Here is a 23,365-nt window from a genome sequence, read left to right as displayed (position 1 = left end):
GCAGACCAATGGGGTTCCTTTAAATCAGAAGGAACCCCATTGGTCTGCTAAGGACCAATGGGGCTCCTTGGAGCCCAAATACAAAGATGCTTACAGAGCTCTGAGCTATATAGCTCAGAGCTCTGTCGGGTCCGTGCGGGACGCTAAGTCCCCGCCGCCTCCCGCTGTCCTCCCCGCCTCTTCCACATGTCACCCACATGTCGCCCACATGTGGGTGACATGTGGGTGACAGATGTGGGCGGGGTGGACAGCGGGAGAGGGCGGGGACTTAGCGTCCCGCACGGACCCGACAGAGCTCTGAGCTATATAGCTCAGAGCTCTGTAAGCATCTTTGTATTTGGGCTCCAAGGAGCCCCATTGGTCCTTAGCAGACCAATGGGGTTCCTTCTGATTTAAAGGAACCCCATTGGTCTGCTAAGGACCAATGGGGCTCCTTGGAGCCCAAATACAAAGATGCTTAGAGAGCTCTGAGCTATATAGCTCAGAGCTCTGTCGGGTCAGCGCAGACGCGGCGGTGGCGGCGAGTGACGTCGGGTGCGGCGTAGTTACAATGTAACAAAGTTGTTACATTGTAATAACTTTGTTACATTGTAACTGATAGAACATTTCCGAGGATATTGCGAGGGATCATTTATTTAAAGGGACAGGTAAGTATTAATGGTTAATTAAGAATATTAAAGGACTTTTTTCGTGGTTATGTTTTTTGTTCAATTAAAATACTTTTTCAAAGTGTCTGTGTGTTTATTTACTTTTAACTCTTAAAGGAAATGGGTAAGGGGTACAAGTACCTCTATACTCATTTCTCCTGGGAGGGGGGGTGGGCATCTGGGGGACCCCTTTTTAAAGGGGACTCCCAGATTCCACCATGAACCTCCCCCCCAGGAAATCGCGGCCTCCACCTCCACCGCCCATCGGAGGTGGAGAAGAGCCCCTTGTCCTTGGATTGGACAAGGGCTCGGAGGGGGAGGGGAAAGCTTGGCTGCCCCTCCCCTTCCGAGACCCCCCAATCCATGGACCATGCGGGCTGGTATAGTCAGGGTGCGGAGCCCCACGCGGCCGGTGCTCCGCATTCTGGCTATCCCAGCCTGCATGGGGGACAAGGGGTTAAAGAGGTCTGGGAAGGGGGACCCCACGTCGTTTTTTTTTTATATTTCCCACACTCAGAACGAAGTAAGTAAAACTCTTCCCACTTGGGGGAATCTATGAAAATAATACACTATTGTTACCTGTGCAAAAAAAACTGACATTTTCCGCATTTAAAAGACATTTTCGCCCTTGAAACTTAAAAATCGATTTTCTCAAAAACTATAAGGTCTTTTTGAAAAAAAATTTTTTCCTCTTATTCCCACTGATCCCCTTAATATACCCTGGGAATTTGGTGTTCCTAAACTTTAAGCAGGCTTTGCTATTAACCGTTAAAGTCGGCGGGTTTTTAAATGTTTACATTTTTCCTTTGAAACTTTAACATCGATTTTCTCAAAAACTATAAGGTCTTTTTGAAAAAAATTTTTTTCCTCTTGTTCACAATTTTCTTCTTAACATTCCCTGCAAATTTGGTGTTTTTAGCTTTTAAGGGGGCTTTGCTATTAAACATTAAAGCCGGCGGGCAGATATTTTCAAAACGGCAGCAAAGCAGGGGTTAAAACGATAAATACCGTTCAGGCAGGACAAAAAAAAAAAAAAAAAACAGTTTTAAAACGATAAATTTCGTTCTGCACTATTTTAACCTTTGAAACGATAAATATCGTTTTAAACATATATCGGGCAGAAGGTGGCGCCATTTTTTGGCCGGCGCCATTTTTCACTAGACGCCCACTGCTACCCAGCAGGCTGCCCACCTACCCACCACTGCTGCCCCCCTACCCACCAGGCTACCCACCATGCTACCCACCTACCCACCACTGCTGCCCACCTACCCACCAGGCTACTCAGCAGGCTGCCCACCTACCCACCACTGCTGCCCCCCTACCCACCACTGCTACCCAGCAGGCTGCCCACCTACCCACTAGGCAATCAGGCTGCTCACCCTTAACCACCTACCCACCAGGCTATCAGCTTGCCAACACTCAAATCTGCTACCGATATTGTGTATTTTGTGGTCAGATCTGCTACCGACATTGTGTATTTTGTGGTCAGATTAACTGCCGACATTGTGTATTTTGTGGTCAGTTTAACTACCGTCATTGTGTATTTTGTGGTCAGTTTAACTACCGTCATTGTGTATTTTGTGGTCAGTTTAACTACCGTCGTGTATTTTGTGGTCAGTTTAACTACCGTCATTGTGTATTTTGTGGTCAGTTTAACTACCGATATTGTGTATTTTGTGGTGAAATCTGGTGCTGACATTGTGTATGTTCTGGTCAAATCTACCGCAAGATTGAATGATTTTTTTCTGGTCAAATCTGCCGACATGATTGAATGTATTTTCTTGTGAAATCTGCTCACATAACGTGTAATGTCTGGTGAAATGTTCTCGCATTACGTGTATTTTATGTTGAAAGCTTCTGACATTTTGTGTATTTTCTGGAGAAAAGCTGCGCAATGATGTGAATTTTCTGGAGAAAGGTTGACTAAAACTTGGGTGCACTTTTAAATTAGCTCTGCCCCATCCGGTCATAGCCACGCCCATTTTTTCGCCGCGGCGCGCTTTGCGCGCCGCAGGTGGCGGACCGTGGGTGGGGGGTGTCTTTCAATACCTAGCACCGGGTGTCAAATGCCCTAGGTACGCCACTGCGCTGGGTGCAATCTAAGTCGAGTATCTCACCTTCTGTGCCATAAGGGGCGTCACCGCCACACAATGAATCCATTCTACTGATCCAGTCATTCAAAAGAGAAGGGGTTGAATCTTTCCATTTTTCTACTATCATTCTTTTTGCAACCTTTGTTCCTAGTTCTTTAATTAATATACTCCCTTTGCTGTCGTCTGTGTCAGAAATACCGAAAATAGCTTCGATTGCGGAAAGTTCGAAGTCTTCTTCTAGCAGGTCTCTACTAAAGCACGTTATACTTACCCAAAAGGGCTTAATTATGGGGCAAGTCCACCACATGTGCAATACGCACCCGTCTTCCTGCCTACATCTCCAGCAAACTTCTGTTTGTCTAGAAAATTTTTGGGTACGTTCCGGAGTAATGTACCATCTAGCAATGGTCTTGTACTGGATAAGTTGCAATCCTGTATCCTGAGTTTTGAAATTTAGAATTTAATTTATGTATAAAGCTTCTTGCTTGGGTTAGACCCCAAGTTTCATTTTGTCCATAATTGCAAAATAAGCTAGGTATCCACAATGCGTGGTTGCCCCCAAGATTGATAATGCGCGTTTTGGGACTTATCTTATTTTTGGAAAACCAGGACCCCACCAAACCAGGCATAAAATCTGGATTTTCCTCTTAGGGTGGTCAGAGGGGATGTGCCGGTATCTTTGTACCACTTTGTGACGAACCAAAAGAGAGTTTTAACTGTTGGTTTTATCAAGGGATGATCTATAGTAGAGTAGACTTTATAGATGTTTTTTGGAATCCATGAAAAGATTAAATCTAGGTCACATTCATCCCTTTCTAAGGTAGTCCAAATTTTACCTAATCCATTGGGGGAAGACTCTATCTTCCAGTCCAAAACACAGACACCCGATGAAGAGTCAGTGTACCCGTAACATGTAGTGTGTGCTGTTGCTCAATAAACAAGTCAAACGCAAGTTTGGAGCCTGTGGAGTGCCTTCTTCTACTGATTGGATTCTTCCAGTCCAAAACCCTTGCCAGATGTGTACTCCTATAGTAATTCATAATGTTTGGTGCAGCTAAACCTCCCTCCTCTTTCCACCTTGAAATAAGTTCGTAGCAAATTCTGCGTCGGGATTTACTCCATATAAAATTTTGGAAAATGTTATGCCAGTTTAGGAACCATGAATTGGGGATAGCCACTGGCAGACTCTGCAAGAGAAAAATAAGCTTAGGTAAAACTAGCATTTTAATAATGCTTATCCTCCCAAGTGCATTAAAACATGGGCGTTCCCATGACTGGAATTTCCCCTTGCACTCTTTATCCAACTTGGAAAAATTGGCCTTGAAAAGTTCATTAGGGTCTCTAGTGAGGGTAATACCAAGGTATTTAATTGCATAGTCGTTCCATCTATAATTACTATTTAATTTAATAGTTTGTGCAGTGTCACAGGAACAGCCTTAATTCAGGATTGTAGTTTTAGCATGATTAATCTTAAAGTTAGAGTGCAAAGAGAAAACCTCAAAAAGTTCCTCACACCTGGCGATGGATTGAATCGGTTTGGTCAAGATTAATAATAAATCGTCCGCATAGGCTAGTATTTTAGTCTCATTCGTCTTTGTTTTAATGCCTTTACCCATGTTGTCGTTTTGAATTAGGCCCGGTTCACATTAGCGGCTGCTATCCGGAATCGCCGTGCCGGAGCCGTGCCGGAGCCGGACCGGATCCGGACTCCGGCGTCCGTTCCAACATGCGCTATTTTTTGGTCCGGCTGGTCCGGCTGACGTATCCGGACCGGAGCCGGAATGTTGCATCCGGCCAATGGAAACCAATGAGAACCGGAGAGCGCACAACACACTGGCTATAAAAACCGGATGTTGTACCACACTTCCTATGCTGACTCTATGGTATGGTGGCCATTTTGGATGGGGACCACATGGCACCAGCGTTCACAGAGTGGAGCAGCAGTGACTTCATGCTGGAGCTCTTTGGCAGCAATATGGAGCAGGATCTGTCTGATAGCGAGGGGGTGAGGCCCTACACATCAGAAGACCTCATCCTACAGGTGCAGCAGGTACCAGCCCTGTGGGACAAGGGGGATGCGGACCACAGCAACATCAAAAAATGCAGAGGCCTGTGGAAAAAAATTGCCAAGCTGTATGTGGAGGACTTTGAGAACTTGAGCAAGAGACAGCAAGGCACAGAGGGTATGTTGACTAGAAGTTTTTGGGGGGGGCTTGTGGTTTAGCTTGTGATGTATTCCACTTTTGCTATGGATTTGTGTCACCCACGTGTTGCCCACCCACCTGTTCCCCACCCACCTGTACCCCACCTGTGATGTATCCCACCCACCTGTACCCCACCTGTGATGTACCCCACCTGTGCTGTATCCCACCCACCTGTGATGTATCCCACCCACCTGTACCCCACCTGTGATGTATCCCACCCACCTGTACCCCACCTGTGATGTATCCCACCCACCTCTACCCCACCTGTGATGTATCCCACCTGTGATGTATCCCACCCACCTGTACCCCACCTGTGCTGTATCCCACCCACCTGTGATGTATCACACCCACCTGTACCCCACCTGTGATGTATCCCACCTGTGATGTATCCCACCCACCAGTACCCCACCTGTGATGTATCCCACCCACCTGTACCCCACCTGTGATGTATCCCACCTGTGATGTATCCCACCCACCTGTGATGTATCCCACCCACCTGTACCCCACCTGTGATGTATCCCACCCACCTCTACCCCACCTGTGATGTATCCCACCCACCTCTACCCCACCTGTGATGTATCCCACCTGTGATGTATCCCACCCACCTGTACCCCACCTGTGCTGTATCCCACCCACCTGTGATGTATCACACCCACCTGTACCCCACCTGTGATGTATCCCACCTGTGATGTATCCCACCCACCAGTACCCCACCTGTGATGTATCCCACCCACCTGTACCCCACCTGTGATGTATCCCACCTGTGATGTATCCCACCCACCTGTGATGTATCCCACCCACCTGTACCCCACCTGTGATGTATCCCACCCACCTGTACCCCACCTGTGATGTATCCCACCTGTGATGTATCCCACCCACCTGTGATGTATCCCACCCACCTGTACCCCACCTGTGATGTATCCCACCCACCTGTACCCCACCTGTGATGTATCCCACCCACCTGTGATGTATCCCACCCACCTGCGATGTACCCCACCTGTGCACATAAAACATACACAATGACCAATTATTATACATCAATTTATTGTAAAAATTATACATTTAAAATCACTCAAAAACTTGAAACTCCAAAATAAACACATTTCAACAAAACATATTAAAAACCAAACATTCACCCTCGTCCTGGTGGTGTGGTAAAATAAAGTCTCAGTTGGTCCCTGTTCCGCAGTGACACTACCCTTGGCCTGGTTGCATACCTCCGCAGGGGCATTAGTGGAAGCACATTCGGGGGTTCCGGAGTCTCTCTTTCCTCCTGCCGCACAAAGTTGTGGAGGATGCATGCTGCCTTCACCACGACAACTGCGTTTGCCGGTTTCAGCAGCATGGGCGTGTGGAACACCCTCCACTTTGACACCAGGATCCCAAATGTGCACTCCACCATTCTCCTTGCACGGCTCAACCGAGCATTGAAGTGTAGCTGGCTGGCATCAAGTCCCCTGTCTGGGTACGGACGCATTACATGGTCGGACAGGGCGAAGGCCTCGTCCCCCACAAACACATAGGGGTAGGCCGGTGCCCTTGTCCCAGGCCAGGGTCTGTCACGGGGGAGACGCAGTCTGCCTTCCTCCATCAGCCGGCAAAGGGTCGTACGCTGGAAAATTCCAGAGTCATTGGAACTACCGTACGACCCCACATCCACGTACACAAACTTGTAGTCCGCATCTGCCACTGCCATTAGAACAATGCTGAAGTATTTTTTATAGTTGAAATAATGGCTGCCACTCCCCAAGGGTTTCTGAATCCGGATGTGTTTCCCATCCAGTGCGCCAACACAATTAGGAAACTTGCACTCGGTCCAGAAGCCCTGGGCGATCTCCTCCCATTTCGTGGTGTCCGGCACAGGCATGTATCTGGCCCTCAGTCGCGTCCAAAGGATCCTCGAAGTCCTCACGACGATGCCTGCCACCGTGCTCTTCCCAATACGAAATGTGACATGTAGCGATGTATATGTTTGTCCAGTTGCGATGTACCTACAAGAGAAATAATCGAAATCAATTTTTCATGTCGTTACAGGAGAAAGGTTCAAGACAAGGTGGCGTAATATACGGGATGCATACGTGAAATGGCTACGGAAGAAAAAACTTGCCGAACGAAGTGGCAGTGGCGGGGGAAGGCGACAAAAAGACTACCAATTTGCCAAGCAATTGTCTTTCATCAATGCAAGCCTGGAACCTAGACTGTAAGTACCACTACTGTGGGCAGGAACTGAGAGCTCATTTACCATGACTTCGGCCATGTATTGCTATGGCCTCAATTCCCATGGCTAGCGAACTTTTCTCACAAGCTTTATCAAATGTTGGGTAGAAACGGTTGATAAAGTGATTGCTAGTGTTTGCTAGCTCTGTGAATTGACGCCACATGCTGTTTGGCACACCAATAAATATTGTTTTTATCTACAGGACTGAAGACAATTTGGAGCAAGAGGAACCGACCCAGGAGGCACGGTTCAGCAGTGAGGAGAGCTTGGTGGATGATGACGTCGCCGATGTAACCTATTGCCCCGAGGAGAGGAGTAGGAGGAGGGAGTCCTTAATCCCAACTCTCTCCTTTGATGATGACTTGGCAGAAGAGAGCTTGGATGTTGAGGTTGCAGGACCGAGTGTGGAAGAAGCTGAACCTCCACAATCGACCGCTATGGAAGCTCCAGGGGAACAAGAACAAAGTGAGGAGCACCGAGAGACTGCAGCACAACCAGCGCGCAGGGCAACCCCGACACAGGCCAGAGGACGGGAAGATGCTGCCACACCACCAGTGAGGACCACCACACCAGTGAGGCGTCGAGGTACCCTCCCCCCAACAAGGAGAGAGACAGAGTCCGAGATGTCCGGGGCTGTCTCCGGACTTTTTGGGATTCTTCAGAGCCACCAAACTCTCATAACCCGGCAGTTGCAAGATGAGGACAGGGGCCATATCATGGAGCAGTACAAGTCCCACATCACTTCACTGCAATGTGAGCTCGACGCTGTACATGGGCACTACAGGGACGAGCTTAAAATGATGCATGAGATGCACAGAGGAGAAATCGACCAACTGCGTGCGCAGCATCATCAGTCGGTGGGCCAGCTGCAGAACATGATGCAGCAAATGCATCAACAAAGCAAGGAACTACTGAAATTGCAGGCACACCCGTGTTTTCACACTGTGATGTCTCTAATACCATATCTGGAAAAGGTGCCTTCCCAAAACCTGATGGCGTGCCATTCCAATTTGCTGGAGGTGATTAAACAGCACATGGACACGCCATTATTGCAACCACCAATTTTTAGACCCCCACAACCAACAGCGGTGCCCACCTGGCAATCATCACAGATGTACACCGGCTACAGAGGCAGTCAATATGGGCCACCGCTGTCAGGGTCCAGCTCATCCACGACCAGCACCCAAGAGAGTCCAGATTTCCAGGCAGCAACTCCCACCTTTTCGAGTAGTGGTGCCGATACAATTTGAAAAAAAAAGTCAAATTGTTCCTGGACATGCTCCTCTGAATACCTCCGATCCTCGGAGGAAGGATACCATCACAGGGCTTTTTAACTTTTGGTTTTGCTGGACTTGAACTTTAGGGCCTGGTGTCCCCGAAAGACACTACCTGGGTCACAACCTTGTGCCTGTTGCACTGCACCTGTAGTCCTGCACCTGTGCCTTTGATTCCTCTTGTTCCTTACTTTGTTGATCCTAATCACTTGCACAAGACCCTTGGAGCCATGGGTGAAGGACACCTTCACTGGTCGGTGAGAGGCCTAGCCTTTTCACTGACCTGTGTCCTTCATCCATGGCTCAGAGGGTCCTGTGCCAGTGGTTAGGTTTTAGAAGCACTAATAATTTAGGGCCTGGTGTCCCCGAAAGACACTACCTGGGTCACAACCTTGTGCCTGTTGCACTGCACCTGTAGTCCTGCTCCTGTGCCTTTGATTCCTCTTGTTCCTTACTTTGTTGATCCTAATCACTTGCACAAGACCCTTGGAGCCATGGGTGAAGGACACCTTCACTGGTCGGTGAGAGGCCTAGCCTTTTCACTGACCTGTGTCCTTCATCCATGGCTCAGAGGGTCCTGTGCCAGTGGTTAGGTTTTAGAAGCACTAATAATTTAGGGCCTGGTGTCCCCGAAAGACACTACCTGGGTCACAACCTTGTGCCTGTTGCACTGCACCTGTAGTCCTGCTCCTCTGCCATCGGTTCCTCTTGCTCCTCACTTTGTTCTTGTTCCTAACCACTTGCACAAGACCCTTGAAACCATGGATGAAGGACACCTACACTGGTCGGTGAGAGGCCTAGCCTTTTCACTGACCTGTGTCCTTCATCCATGGCTCAGAGGGTCCTGTGCCAGTGGTTAGGTTTTAGAAGCACTAATAATTTAGGGCCTGGTGTCCCCGAAAGACACTACCTGGGTCACAACCTTGTGCCTGTTGCACTGCACCTGTAGTCCTGCTCCTCTGCCATCGGTTCCTCTTGCTCCTCACTTTGTTCTTGTTCCTAACCACTTGCACAAGACCCTTGGAGCCATGGATGAAGGACACCTTGACTGGTCGGTGAGAGGCCTAGCCTTTTCACTGACCTGTGTCCTTCATCCATGGCTCAGAGGGTCATGTGCCAGTGGTTAGGTTTTTGAAGCACTTCAATTTTAGGGCCTGGTGTCCCCGAAAGACACTACCTTGGTCACAACCTTGTGCCTGTTGCACTGCACCTGTAGTCATGCACCTCTGCCATCGGTTCCTCTTGCTCCTCACTTTGTTCTTGTTCCTAACCACTTGCACAAGACCCTTGAAACCATGGATGAAGGACACCTACACTGGTCGGTGAGAGGCCTAGCCTTTTCACTGACCTGTGTCCTTCATCCATGGCTCAGAGGGTCCTGTGCCAGTGGTTAGGTTTTTGAAGCACTTCAATTTATTAGGGCCTGGTGTCCCCGAAAGACACTTGGGCAGCTATGCCCTACAACTCTTCCAGCACAAAGTTGGTGGTTGGTGTTCCTTAAAACTGACCGGGCTATACCATAGATATGTTATTTTTTTGTCTTCCATGTTGGAAGAATGTTTCCATGTTGGAAAGTGGTTGTTTTTGCAATAAAAAAATTTGTTTTTACATACCTCAGTGTGATGAGTAGTTGTTCTTGTGGTGTGACTGCTCTCCTGAACGTGGTATCCTTCTTCCTAAGGTCATCCTTCACCATCTCCAAAAGGGTATCAAACCTGTCAGGAGATGGAAAGGAAGAAGCTGTAAAGTATGTTGTGGGACAAGGTGTTGGGTGGAGGATGGGGGAGGTGTGTTTACAGAGGTTTGGGAGTGTTGTGGAGGGTGGGGGTGTACTGTATAGCTAGGTATACAGGGGTGTGGGGGTCAGGGTGGTGTGTTTAGCTAGGTATACAGGGATGAGGTGTTGTGGGGGTGAGGGTGGGGTGTTTAGGAATGGTGGGGGTTGGTGTATTTAGGCCTATATACTTACAGGGGAATAGACATCCGAGTGTAGCTGTAGAACTTCTGTGGGTGTCGTCTGAGGTCCCGGTAGAGGGCCTGGAACTCTCCCTTCCTCTGCCTCCTGGCTAGTAGAGGGTGCACCCACCATCTCCTGCGAGGAGCACGCCTTCTCCCCACATAGTAGTAGGTAAACAACAGGAAGGAGAGAATTCCCAGGTAATAAGCGTAAAAAATGACTGGATCCATGGTCCCAACTGCTGTCTCTGTATCCAAGGATGGTCTCCACACGTCCAGCTGTCTCCAACAATGACCCCAGAGCTTCTGCTGACCTCCCAGAACCCCAGGTATTTATACAGGTTGTTATCTCTTTAAGAATCCGGATCCGGACCGGAACCGTGTTCATACCGCACGGAAACCGTATGCAACCGGACCGGATCCGGACCGGATCCGGACAGGAACCGTACGGTTCAGGTCCGATCCGGCTCCGGTGCGGTCCGGACATCCGGTGCGGTTTTTGCAAAACCGCAAGTGTGAACGGGGCCTAAGTTGTATAAAAGCTTCTAAACTACAGATAAAAAGCCATGAAGACAATGGACAACCTTGCCTAACCCCGTTCCTAATATCAAAAGTATTGCAAAAAGATCCATTAATATTAACGCCTGCACTTTGATTAATATTTAATTTTTTTATTCTGTTATAATATTCCTACCCAGACCGAATCTTTCCAGAATAGAGAAGATAAATTCCCTCGATAGTCGGTCAAATGCCTTTTCTGCATCTACTGCAACCATCACTGCTTCTATTTCTTTTTTTTTGCAGATGTGGATCAAATTTGCAGCAGCATAGATATTATCTTGTATTTGACTATTTTTAATAAAACCCATTTGTTGTTTGCCTAGAATCCTATCAGCAAAACTGCCCAGTCTGTTTGCCAATATTTTTGCATAGATTTTAACATCACAATTTAATAGTGAGATTTGCCTAAAGTTTGCACAATCTAGATTTGATTTCTCCTCCTTAGGTATTAGTGTTAATATTGCTTGGTTAGTATCTTTAGAAAAAGTAGCAACTCCTTCTCCATTGTTAATCATATTGCAGAAAAGAGGGGCTAAGATATGTGCAAAGTGCTGATAGAACTCTATGCAGTAACCATCAGGGCCTGGACTTTTCCCTTTCTGGAGTTTGGACACTGCTTTCAGGAATTATTTTTCTGTTATTGAAGCACCTAGCATTTCACGGTCTTGACTATCTAAAAAAGGTAAGTTAATATTTTCCAAATAGTCTATTGTGTTGGTGGGTTTTAGTATTTCGGAGTTGTATATTCCTTCAAAAAAGTTAGAGAAAACCTTACCTATATCTTCCGTATCCTTGACTATACTGCCATCCAAATTTTTTATTTGATGAATAAAGTTATTTTTTTGTTTTTTGTTAAGTAGGTCTGACAGTATTTTGCCTGGTTTATTCTTCCCTTGTATGTACTGCTTTTTTAGTTGCTTGTAGTCCTGTGAGCATTTATTATAAAACAGCTGATTTAGTTCTGTCTTTATCTTTGTAAGCTTAAATAACGTTTTGGGTGACATCGAGATTTTATGCTCTGTTTCTGCTGTCTGTAGGCAGGCCAGAAGCTCAACAATCTTTTTTTGTTTGGTCTTTTTTTTTCCTACTACTCATCTGGATCAGAACTCCTCTTGAAACACATTTTAATGCATCCCAGAGGATAGCTGGTGAGGTAACGAACAGAGCATTACATTTAATAAATTCATTCAATGCTTCAGCTTTCGAGCATCTGGTGTCCTCTTCCTCTAGTAACGTTTTGTCTAGTTTCCAAGCTTTTTTTTGAGGTGATTTCATGCCTAAGTTGATCGTCATAATTGCAGGGGCATGATCTGAAAAAGTAATATGACCAATTGAGACATTAACCCCCTTGCCGTTCCAATTCTGATGGCAAGGGGGCAGCGCAGCACTTTTTTTTTTTTTTTTTTAAATCATGTAGCGAGCCCAGGGCTCGCTACATGATAGCCGCTGACAAGCGGCATCCCCCTACCCACTCCGATCGCCTTCGGCAATCAGAGTAAGCAGGAAATCCCGTTCAGAACAGGATTTCCTGCTGGGCTTCCCCGGTCGCCATGGCGACTGGGCGAGCTGAGCTCGGGATAACCGGCAAGAAGGTTAAGAATAGAAGTGATTAAATTTTCAGGAACTAAGAAGTAGTCTAGTCTGGAATAGTTTTGATGTACGCTAGAGAAGAAGGTATAATCTCTTTCGTCTAGGTTTTTAATCCTCCATGTGTCCACAAGTTTTAAGGTTTTAAGTTCGTTATTGAATTTAACAATTTAGCGTTTGGGAATACATGAAAACCCTTTGGAGGTATCGTACTTTGGATTAACTGTAAGATTAAAATCTCCACCGATGATAGTTATACCCACTGCTTTATCTCTAACCTTGTTGAGGAAGTTTGTCATGAAAATGATTTGCCCTTTGTTGGGGGCATATACATTAGCTAACGTTTTTTGTTTACCGTTAACCGTCCCCAATACTATCAGTTCTCTGGCTTCTTTATCTTTGTAGATGTGATTTACGGAGAAATCCAGTTAGTACAGAAATGAGAAAGGATGTGTAAGGGAAGGGAGAAGTTTATGGTATATGAATCACGCAAAGATATAACGATACGATAAAATAAAGCTTAATTATATATATTCAAACAATGATGATGGCACTTTTCAGTGTTGGTGTTCGGCTATCAAGCTATCACGCCATAAGCTGACGACCTTCCCATATCAAACATTTTAACGTGCGACTTTAACGTCGTACTGTGAAAGAGGCCTTAAAGAGAAACTCTGCAGAGCAAGTCCTTTTCCTAAAACCAGTTATCTACAGTAACTGAGGCCTCCGAGTTTAGGCATAGCATACTTAAATTCCAACAGTTAGGGCTAGTTACAGTAAAAGGTAAATTAATGTTAAAGCACACCTGAAGGAGAGGATTTGGAGGGTGACATTTATTTATTTTTAACCACTTAACATTCCTGATTGCTAGGGTGACAGTTCTGGGACCCAATCTACAGATGCATTGCTCTGCCATTGCCTAACAATACATCTGAACAACACTGGGGCCCCCAAACTGTCTCTATAGCAGTTGCATCCGACCTTTACAGACGCACAGCCTGTGAATAATGGTTTTCCAAATACCCAACTAGTAGTGAATAAGGCATATGTGGTATCATTTTGTTTGGGAAGGGCCACAAAATATATTTTTATGGGTTTTATAACTGTGGGAATAGTCATGTAAAAAATGAGGAGGGGTGAAGACTGAAAAAAAAAGTACATTTTCTGCATTTACATCATATTTCCATACAAAATGCCTATACAATAAAAGAATTCTTGGAAAAAACATCACCCATAGAAAGCCTAGGTTGCCCTGATAAAGACAATATATACATACAGTATATCACTTGGATGTTATAAATAATGAAAAAGTTATTGCTCTTTCAATAGCAATGCAGCTGAAGTGTCAAAAGCGTCAGGAACGTACGTGGTAAAACCCAGGCATGTGAAGTGGTTAAACAATGCAAATTGCATGGCTGTCCAGCTGATCTTGTTCCTATAACTCTTTTAGCCATAGACCCTTAAAGGGAACCTTAACTGAGAGGAATATGGATGTTTCAGTTTAACCACCCTGGCGTTCTATTAAGATCGCCAGGGCGGCTGCGGGAGGTTTTTTTTTCAATAAAAAAAAAACTATTTCATGCAGCCAACTTAAAGTTGGCTGCATGAAAGCCCACTAGAGGGCGCTCCGGATGCGTTCTTCTGATCACCTCCGGCGGCCAGAAGTAACACGGAAGGCCGCAATGAGCAGCCTTCCGTGTTTCGCTTACCTCGTCGCCATGGCGACGAGCGGAGTGACGTCATGGACGCCACCGCCTCCGATCCAGCCCTTAGCGCTGGCCGGAACTTTTTGTTCCGGCTACGCTGGGCTCAGGCGGCTGGGGGGACCCGCTTTCGCCGCTGCACGCGGCGGATCGCCAGCGCTGCGGCGGCGATCAGGCAGCACACGCGGCTGGCAAAGTGCCGGCTGCGTGTGCTGCTTTTTATTTGATGAAAATCGGCCCAGCAGGGCCTGAGCGGCAGCCTCCGGCGGTGATGGACGAGCTGAGCTCGTCCAGACCGCTCAGCTGGTTAAACAATACCAGTTGCTGGCAGTTCTGCTGATCTGTTTAGTTGCAGTAGTGGCTGAATCACACACCTGAAACAAGCATGCAGCTAATCCAGTCTGACTTCAGTCAGAGCACATAGACCCCAACCGTCCAGAATCCTGCGAGACTGTCCCGAATTTTGGGGAGGCCCTCCCGCTATCCCGCGCTGCCCCCCCCCCTTGTGTCCCGGGCCAGCTGGGTAGAGAGGGGGAAAAAAATGATCAAGGTGCCAGCCGCGGAATTGCGGTATGCGGGATGGGTGGCCGCCATTACATTTCTCCCTTCCTCCTAATGTGTCCCCAGTGTGCCCCCCCCGCCTGCAGAGTAAAGTGCGCAACGGAGCGGGCTGTCATTTAATCTTACCATTGCTCCGTGCGTACCGGGATCTCATCTGGTCTTCTCGGCTTTCTGCTTCTTGTGATGTCACAGGAAGCAGGAAGCCGAGAAGAGCCAGATCCCGGTACGCACGGAGCAATGGTATGATTAAATGACAGCCCGCTCCGCTGCGCACTTTACTCTGCAGGCAGGGGGGGACACTGGGGGCACATCAGGAGGGAGGGAGGAATGTAATGGCAGCCACCCATCCTGCATACCGCATCCCCGCGGCTGGCGCCTCGATCATTTCTCGCCTCCTCCCCACCCACGGCCACCCTCACCCTCCTCCCCAACCACGTGCACCCTCACACTTCTCCCCACATTGGTAATTTTGTTTTCTGGGAGTAATATTAATTAAAATAAAATGATTTCTTAAAAAAACTTTTTGGTGGGCGTGACTAGGGGGTGTTGGGGTGTGGTTAGGGGTGTGGCCTAAGTGTCCCGCTTTCTGTTATGAAAATGTTGGGAGGTATGAGAGCACCTGATCTCTATGCTTGTTGAGGGGCTGTGGCTAAAAGTATTAGAGACATAGGGTCAGCAGGAGAGTCAGGCAACTGGTATTATTTTAAAAGGAAAAATCCATATCCTTCTCAGCTTAGGTTTCCTTTATAGAGACTCAGAGATGAAAGAAAGTACAGTTCTGATACTTACCCAGGGATTCCTCCTGCCTCATACACACATCTTAGTCCCACGTCGTCCTCCCACGGTCTGCCGTTCAGCCGCGGTGAGCTCCATTACCAGCCTCAGTCAATGCCAGTCAGGGTCTACTGCGCATGCGCAGACCTACCGCACATACACAGTAGATCCGGACTGACGTCACTGAGTCTGGTAACGGAGCTAACTGCGGCTAAACGGCGGACCACGGGAGGATGGCGTGGGACTTAGATGCGTTTATGGGGCGGGAGGAAGCCCTGGGTAAGTATCAGAACTGTACTTTATTTTGTCTCTGAGCCTCTTTAACAAGCATGCAGATCAGCTGTTTCTGACAGAAGTCTGACTATATTAGCCACATGCTTGTTTTAGGTGTGTGATCCAGACACTACTGATGCATGAAAGATCAGCATGCAAGGCAACTGGTATTGTACTGTAGGTGGCAGTCAGATCAAATTCCTGGATCAACTATGACAGCAATTACTTAGTAATTATAGCTGGAGATGTCCCTCAAAGCAAGGAAAGCATGCAAGCCCCCTTTAAATGTAGATGTCGAATTTTCCATAACTACTTCCTGTGCTAAAATATTCCACATTTAACCACACTTACTTTAAAGAGCCCCTTCCTAAATAGATGGCAAAACCTTTTTACCTCCATATGTAGATCATGTATCCCATGTTCTAGATATGACTTCACAAGTGATTTATACAGAGGATGTAGTTTTCTGGTTTTATTCATCCCAAAATGTGTTTGCATCAACTGCTGCTAATTGGTATTGGATGATTGCCATCTCTATCAATAGAGATGTCCCGAGCAGTTCACCGGTAGAAAGTTCCTGGCAGATATCAGCTGTTTGCACCCACTGTGGGTGGCGAGCACATGGCGTGTTCAATGTGCCCCCCTATACATCATTATTGAGCAAAACTTTGACCCCTTACCGCACAGTCAGCAGACACATGGCAGCAAATCAGCCTGCACTCCCTCACGGACCCCCCTCGCCCCCAATAAAAGTGCATTTGCGCCAGCCATATTTTATTCTGTCTGTAGTGAGAGGAAGGGAGAGAGAGCATTGTTGAGATGAGGAAAGTTAGCTAGGCCTGTTTTGTTGTTCCTTGCTGACTGACTTGCTGTGAAAGCCCCCCACCCAAATGGCCCTTTTGAGGGCTACTACATCGTTCTGCTGGGTTTTTTTGTGACTGTGCGACACTCCACAGCCCACTGGCACCCACCCAGAGCTGTGCACAGTACTACCAGTGGCGTAGCTAAGGAGCTGTGGGCCCAGATGCAAGTTTTACAATGGGGCCCCCCAAGCACTCTATACATAACAATTGATACGGCGGACCAAAACCTGCCAATGGCAACTACAGTGTCAGAGGTGCAAGAAGGGGATGGGGAATAGCTTGTTAATGATTACCACTGTTCAAAGTATCTATAGAAGTGATTATTATGAGCACAGGACCAATAGAGAGCTAATACTGTAATTGAGGGTGGGCCCTTCGGGGCCCCTCTGCCCCAAGGGCTCCGATGCGGTCGCTACCTCTGCACCCCCTATTGCTACGCCCCTGAGTACTACTGCTTACTGCTATTGTTGCCATATTCAGTTGCAGGCACAGTAGCACTCCAGTACATTAGTATAGATTGTATTCTGATAGTACTATTGCATTTCTCTGTGTGTGACACTACACAGCCTACTGAGACCCACACCTGTGCACAGTACTACTGCTATTGTTGGTCCATTCAGTTGCAGGCACAGTAGCACTCCAGTGCATTAGTTTAGACTTTATTCTGATAGTATGATTGCATTTATCTGTCTGTGACACTACACAGCCTACTGATACCCACAGCTGTGCACAGTACTACTGTTATTGTTGGCCCTATCAGTTGCAGGCATAGTAGCACTCCAGTGCATTAGTTTAGACTGTATTCTGATAGTACTATTGCATTTCTGCTATTGTTGCCACATTCATTTGCAGGCAAAGTACCACTCCAGTGTTTTTTCACCCACTGTATTTTAATAGTACTACTGCATTTCTCTGTGTGTGACATTACACAGAGCCGATTGACACCCAGAGCTGTGTACACTACTGCAATTGTTTCCACTTTAAGTTGCAGGCACAGTACCACTCCAGTGCATTATTTTTTACGTGTTGCAGGCACACTACCCCAAATAAAAAAAAATGACAGGCAGAGGCAGGCCACCTCGCATGGGTCCTCAAGGTCGTGTTGCTGTGATTTCCAGCGGCCCTGAAAGAATGCTCAGTGTTCAGAGGGCACGTACCATCAACACCCAAAATTCAGAGGACGTAGTTACATAGTTACATAGTTATTTGGGTTGAAAAAAGACATATGTCCATCGAGTTCAACCAGAAAACAAAGTACAACACCAGCCTGCTCCCTCACATATCCCTGTTGATCCAGAGGAAGGCGAAAAAACCCTTACAAGGCATGGTCCAATTAGCCCCAAAAGGGAAAAAAATTCCTTCCCGACTCCAGATGGCAATCAGATAAACGAGTGGGGGAAGCGGGGGAGGAGGAGAGGGAGAGTGAGTGAAGTGGAGGTGGAGGAGAGTGAGTGAAACGGGAGAGTGAGTGAGTGAAGCTGGGGTGGAGGAGTGGGAGAGTAAGTGAAGCGGGGGAGGAGTTGACTGGCTTACACAGCACACCCCATTTTCTACAGCTTCCACATGGAACCTTGATGCACCATCCTCCTCCTGCTCTGTTTCGGACACCCCACAACAACTTATTACTATTCACTCCGCAGCCACCACCACCACCAGCACCACAGCCGCTCCACAGAGGAATTATTCACACATTCGTTTGATGAATTTAGTGATGCACAACCATTATTGGCAGAAGATGAAGGATGTTACACCACCTGATATGTCTCAGTCAGGCGTCAGTACACACATGGACGTAAGGTGTCATGATGATTTTGTAGTACCTGTTGTTGATGCCTTTTTGAAGGTGTCTGAAACAGTTGTTGATGATGATGATGATGACTATGTGTACATGGATGTCACATGGGTGCCCGCAAGAAGAGATGAACAATACGGGTACAGTTCAGATCAGGAGACAGAGAGGAGGAGATGAGTTGTTGTAACTAGCAGGGGGAGATCGTCAAAAGGAGCTAGTGGCACTGCCACACAGCATGTATCGGCACCTGGGGTCAGCCAGCCAACATGCCCGCCAACTTTTGCTGTTACTAACACCACCAGCAGAATGCTGTCAACTCAAACCTCACCAGTGTGGCTATTTTTTTGTGTATCTGCTTCTGACAACAGCAAAGCCATTTGCAACCTGTGCCACAAGACTCATGGAAAGTCTGACATCCACCTAGGTACTATTTTGATAAGGCACCTGAGCTCCAAACACCAATGCCAATGGGAGCAACAGATGAGGAGAATCAACCCAGAGTCTAAGTCACATTCCTCCTGGTCCACCTTCTTCAGCCACATCACCCTCTGCTGTCCTTGTCCCTTCGCAGCCACCCTCCACTCCATCTCTCACCTTGAGCAGTTTCCGCTCATCTGCCCACAGTCAGGTTTCTGTCAAGGAAATTTTTGAGCGTAAGAAGCCGATGTCTCCGAGTCACCCCCTTGCCCAGCATCTGACAGCTGGCTTGTCAGAACTGTTAGCCCGCCAGCTGTTACTATACAAGCTGATGCAGGGCCGGTTTAAGCAACAATGGGGCCCCAGGGCAAAATAAACCTGGGGGGGCCCCCCAACAGATACCCCAGAACTAAAATCGGCATTAAGGGACCTTTTTTGCAGCTGGTATAGTCAGGGTGTGAAGCCCCAATCGGTTGGACTCCACATTCTGGCTACCCCAGCCTGCATGGGAGACAAGGGGTTAAACATTTTCACGAGGGGGGACCCCACATAACTTTAAAAAAAAAAATTCCCACACTCTAAACATAAAAAAAAAATTGGGAAAAAAGGAAAAAATGCCAGGGATCTTCATACAGCCATATTGCGGCTGTATAGCGATCCCTGGCCAAAGTGCTGCGGCTGTGTATGGGCCCCCTGGAAACCCCACCAGGAAATGTATTACTCTCTCTTTTGATGCATGTAAAATTACACTACTGTTAGGTTTGCTACTAAAAGTGACATTTACCGCATTTAAAAGTATACTTTTTTCCTTCGAAACTTTAAAATCGATTTTCTCAAAAACTATAAGGTCTTTTTGAAAAATTGTCTTTTCCTCTTATTCCTAATGATCTCCTTAACATATCCTGCAAATTTAGGGTTTCTAGCATTTAAGGTGGATTTGCTATTAACCATTAAAGTCGGCAGGTTTTTAAATGTGTATGTAACGATCGGTGTAACACAGAGAGGATCTGATTACCGGTGATCTGCAGTATCACCGAGAATACAGATATATACCTGATTATTGATGATCTGCAGTATCACCGATAATCAGATCTATCTCTAACCTCTGGACACCTGAGTAATATGAGTGTTTGGTGCAACAGTAATACTTTGAGGAGAGCCCCCGTATAGAGGGTGCAAGGCAGTAAGAGATACTGCCAAAGAACAGGCTCCTTCCAATGGCCTGAGGCTCCCCAAGGGGAGGAGCCAGGCTGTGAGTGGGAAGGACCAGGGTGTGAGTGACACCAATGGTGGAGTGTCACTGACAGATCTGTGAACTATCCCTTAAACAGAGGAGATAGTTCTCAAGGTCGGACAAGCCAGGTCGGCAACAGACAGACAGATCAGATACAGAGGGAAGAGACAGATATGGAATCCTAAGGCAAGCCAGGTTTGGCAACGGAGTATCAGAAATAGCGAAGTACCAAATCAGAGATCAGAAGAGAGGTCAGGAAAAGCAGAAGGTCATAACAAATAATCAACAATTGTCTAGTCTAAAGGTGTGAGCTCCTTGATCATCAACACCCTGGAACTAGTCTGACGATATAACAGGATGTTAAAGCTAATTCCTAGTCTTGGGTGTGAGCTCCGTAGTCATCAACACCCTGGAACTAGTCTGAAGAATAACACAGATAATATACAGTATTCCTAATCTGGGGTGTGAGGTCCGTGATCATCAACACCCTGGAACTGATCTAGAGAACAACACAAATGATATACAGAATTCCTAATCTGAGGTGTGAGGTCCTCGGTCATCAACACCCAGGAACTGGTCTAGAGAATAACACAGAATCTGACAAAAAGGTCTGAGTGCTTCCACGTAGTGATCGCAATGGCAGACAACCAGCAACTGACAAGCAGCAGAATATATAGTAGCTGGACTCTGCCGCCCTGCCCGAGCCACTCAGCCAATCATGTGTCCTGCAGGAATTAGCTGATCATACTGATCAGCTGACACTTCCCCTGCTGGTATAAAGGTCCTGAGTTCAGGCCCGCGTGCGCATAGCTCTCCATCTGCCTATGTGCACTAACAGACCAAGCCACACCAAGCGCACGCTGCTGCATGCAAACCGCCGCGTTGGACGCGGAAACAGCCGCTTTGCCGTCAGGACATGCGGCGGCCTTTCCGCATCCCACCATACTACCAGACGGGTGTCTATGCGTGCAAACCGCCGTGTTGGACGCGGAGTCAGCCGCCTTGCTCTTGACACACGCGGCGGCTTTTCCGCGTTTTCTCACAGTGTATTTTTTTCCTTTGAAACTTTAAAATCGATTTTCTCAAAAACTATAAGGTCGATTTGAAATTTTTTTCCTCTTGTAGCCACTGGGGGCCCCTACAAGCTCTGGGGCCCTGGGGCAGTTGCCTCCTTTGCCTCTATGGTAGCGCCAGCCCTGAGCTGATGGAGTCTGAGGCCTTTAAAAAATGTGTTGCGATTGGGACACCGCAGTGGAAGGTACCTGGCAGAACTTAATTTTACAGGAAGGCAATCCCCAACCTGTACCATAATGTGGAAAGCCAAGTCAAGGCATCTCTGGCACACAGTGTTGCGACAAGGGTCCATCTAACCACTAATACCTGGTCTGCAAAGCACGGTCAGGGCAGGTATATCACCTATACGGCACATTGGGTAAACCTGCTGACCGCTGGCCAGTGGCGGCTCCAGGAATTTTTTTTTTGGGGGGGGGGGGGGGGGGGCTATGCAGGTGCTGTACAATTTTGTAGGGGACTAAGTAACGTTCGCCGCCAACATTTTTGGGGGCATGGTCAAAAAGAGGGTGTGGCCAACAAAATAGGGCGTGGCCATCAAAAGAGGGGCGTGGTGAAGTGCTAGAGTGTATTCCAGTGCTATATAAATACATAATGATACGGTCAGATAACAGGCCCCATCAGAGAGGCAGGCAGGCAGGGGCCCAGCCCAGTCCCCAGACCCCGGGATCCAACCCCCCCCCCCCCCCGCCCCGCCCGATGCCCGCGCTGAACTGGCTGGGGGCAGTGGGGGGACTGAGAGAGTGAATGACTGGCTGCTGCTGCGAGACTCACACAACTCCGGTCTCCGCCTCCAGTCTCGCTCGTCTCTCTCTCGCTCTGGGGCTCGGCCAGTCAGTCGTCTCGTCGCTTGCTTGCTCTCTCCACGGCACGCCAACACACGCGGCATGGGGCATGCGCTGCCTTATGCTGCCTGGGCGGCTGACGGCTGGCAAACCTCCACTGTGTGGCTCTGCATTGGCCTGTTGCCAGCCTGCCACCTGCTGACCACCACTGGCAAGCCTCCACTGCATGGCTTTGCATTGGAGTTGATAACACCACCTCGAATGGCAGGTAGGCCTGCTGCCAGCCAGCCACTTACTGACCTTCACTGGCAAGTCTCCACTGCGTGGCTCTGCATTGGAGTTGGTGACACCACCACAAATGGCAGGCAGGCCTGCTGCCAGCCTGCCAACTGCTGACCTCCACTGGCAAGCCTCCACTGCGTGTCTCTGCATTGGAGTTTGTGAAACCACCATGAATGGCAGGCAGGCCTGCTGCCAACCTGCCACCTGCTGACCACTATTAGCAAGCCTCCACTGCATGGCTCTGCATTGGAGTTGGTGACACCACCAAGAATGGCAGGCAGGCCTGCTGCCAGCCTGCCACCTGCTGACCTCCACTGGCAGCAGGGCAATGCAGAGCCACTGCCGCGTTGGACGCAGAAACAGCCGCTTTGCCGTCAGGACATGCGGCGGCCTTTCCGCATTCCACCATACTACCAGACGCGTGTCTATGCGTGCAAACCGCCGTGTTGGACGCGGAGTCAGCCGCCTTGCTCTTGACACACGCGGCGGCTTTTCTGCGTTTTCTCACAGTACCCCCCCCCCCCCCCCCCCCCCTGAGGAGTGGACTCCGGACATCTCCTTCCTGGCTTCCCAGGATGTAAGTTAGAGAATTTTCTTTTTATCTCATACTCAGGCCGGCCATCAATCAACCCAGGGAGGGAGGGAGTGGAATCCATATGCAGCGCTGACCCGGGCAGGGACACAGGAAATGATTTCTTGTCAGCCTGTCTTTTCGGTGGTAGAATGGTTTTGGGCCCAAAACCCCTGTCTAAAGCGTCCACTTTGGGGCTTTTGCTATCAGATTTATGCATGAGAGGTAACCATGAGAAACAGGAACCATTAGAAATATCTGTACACTGTCCAGCCTTTTCTGCGACCTGTATCCTGGTTTTATCCACCTCACCCTTCCTCAAACAGCGCTCATGACAATAGGCTGACCAGTTCAGTAGCTGTCCTGAAGCCCAGTCAATCAGTGGAGAGTGAAGTTGTAACCAGGGCATACCGAGAACAACAGCAGAGCCTTTTATCGGCAGGACCAGGAACTGTAAACTCTCTTCATGCAATGCCCCTAAACAACATGACAGTAGGGG

The 23,365-nt window shown here is 48.0% G+C and overlaps 1 protein-coding gene across 1 annotated transcript; it reads right to left on the bottom strand.

Annotated features, from left to right (window-relative positions):
• Window positions 1-5,951: 5,951 nt before the first annotated feature.
• LOC137522597 (uncharacterized) lies at window positions 5,952-10,126 on the bottom strand. The gene is made up of 2 exons (XM_068242674.1): window positions 10,050-10,126; window positions 5,952-6,935 (listed from the first exon to the last, which is right to left on the bottom strand). Exon 2 carries the CDS (start codon window positions 6,809-6,811, stop codon window positions 6,077-6,079), a length of 735 nt encoding a protein of 244 aa, XP_068098775.1. The 5' UTR covers window positions 6,812-6,935; window positions 10,050-10,126; the 3' UTR covers window positions 5,952-6,076.
• Between the last annotated feature and the right edge of the window lie 13,239 nt (window positions 10,127-23,365).

This window comes from Hyperolius riggenbachi, chromosome 6, assembly GCF_040937935.1.
Source record: "Hyperolius riggenbachi isolate aHypRig1 chromosome 6, aHypRig1.pri, whole genome shotgun sequence".
In the NCBI taxonomy this organism is placed as follows: domain Eukaryota; kingdom Metazoa; phylum Chordata; class Amphibia; order Anura; family Hyperoliidae; genus Hyperolius; species Hyperolius riggenbachi.
The sequence above is the reverse complement of the archived record's forward strand: the minus strand, read 5'-3'. Positions and strand labels throughout refer to the sequence as shown.

Coding starts and splice junctions, on each gene's coding strand:
- LOC137522597 (XM_068242674.1), bottom strand. CDS start 6,811: ATGCCTGTGCCGGACACCACGAAATGGGAGGAGATCGCCCAGGGCTTC.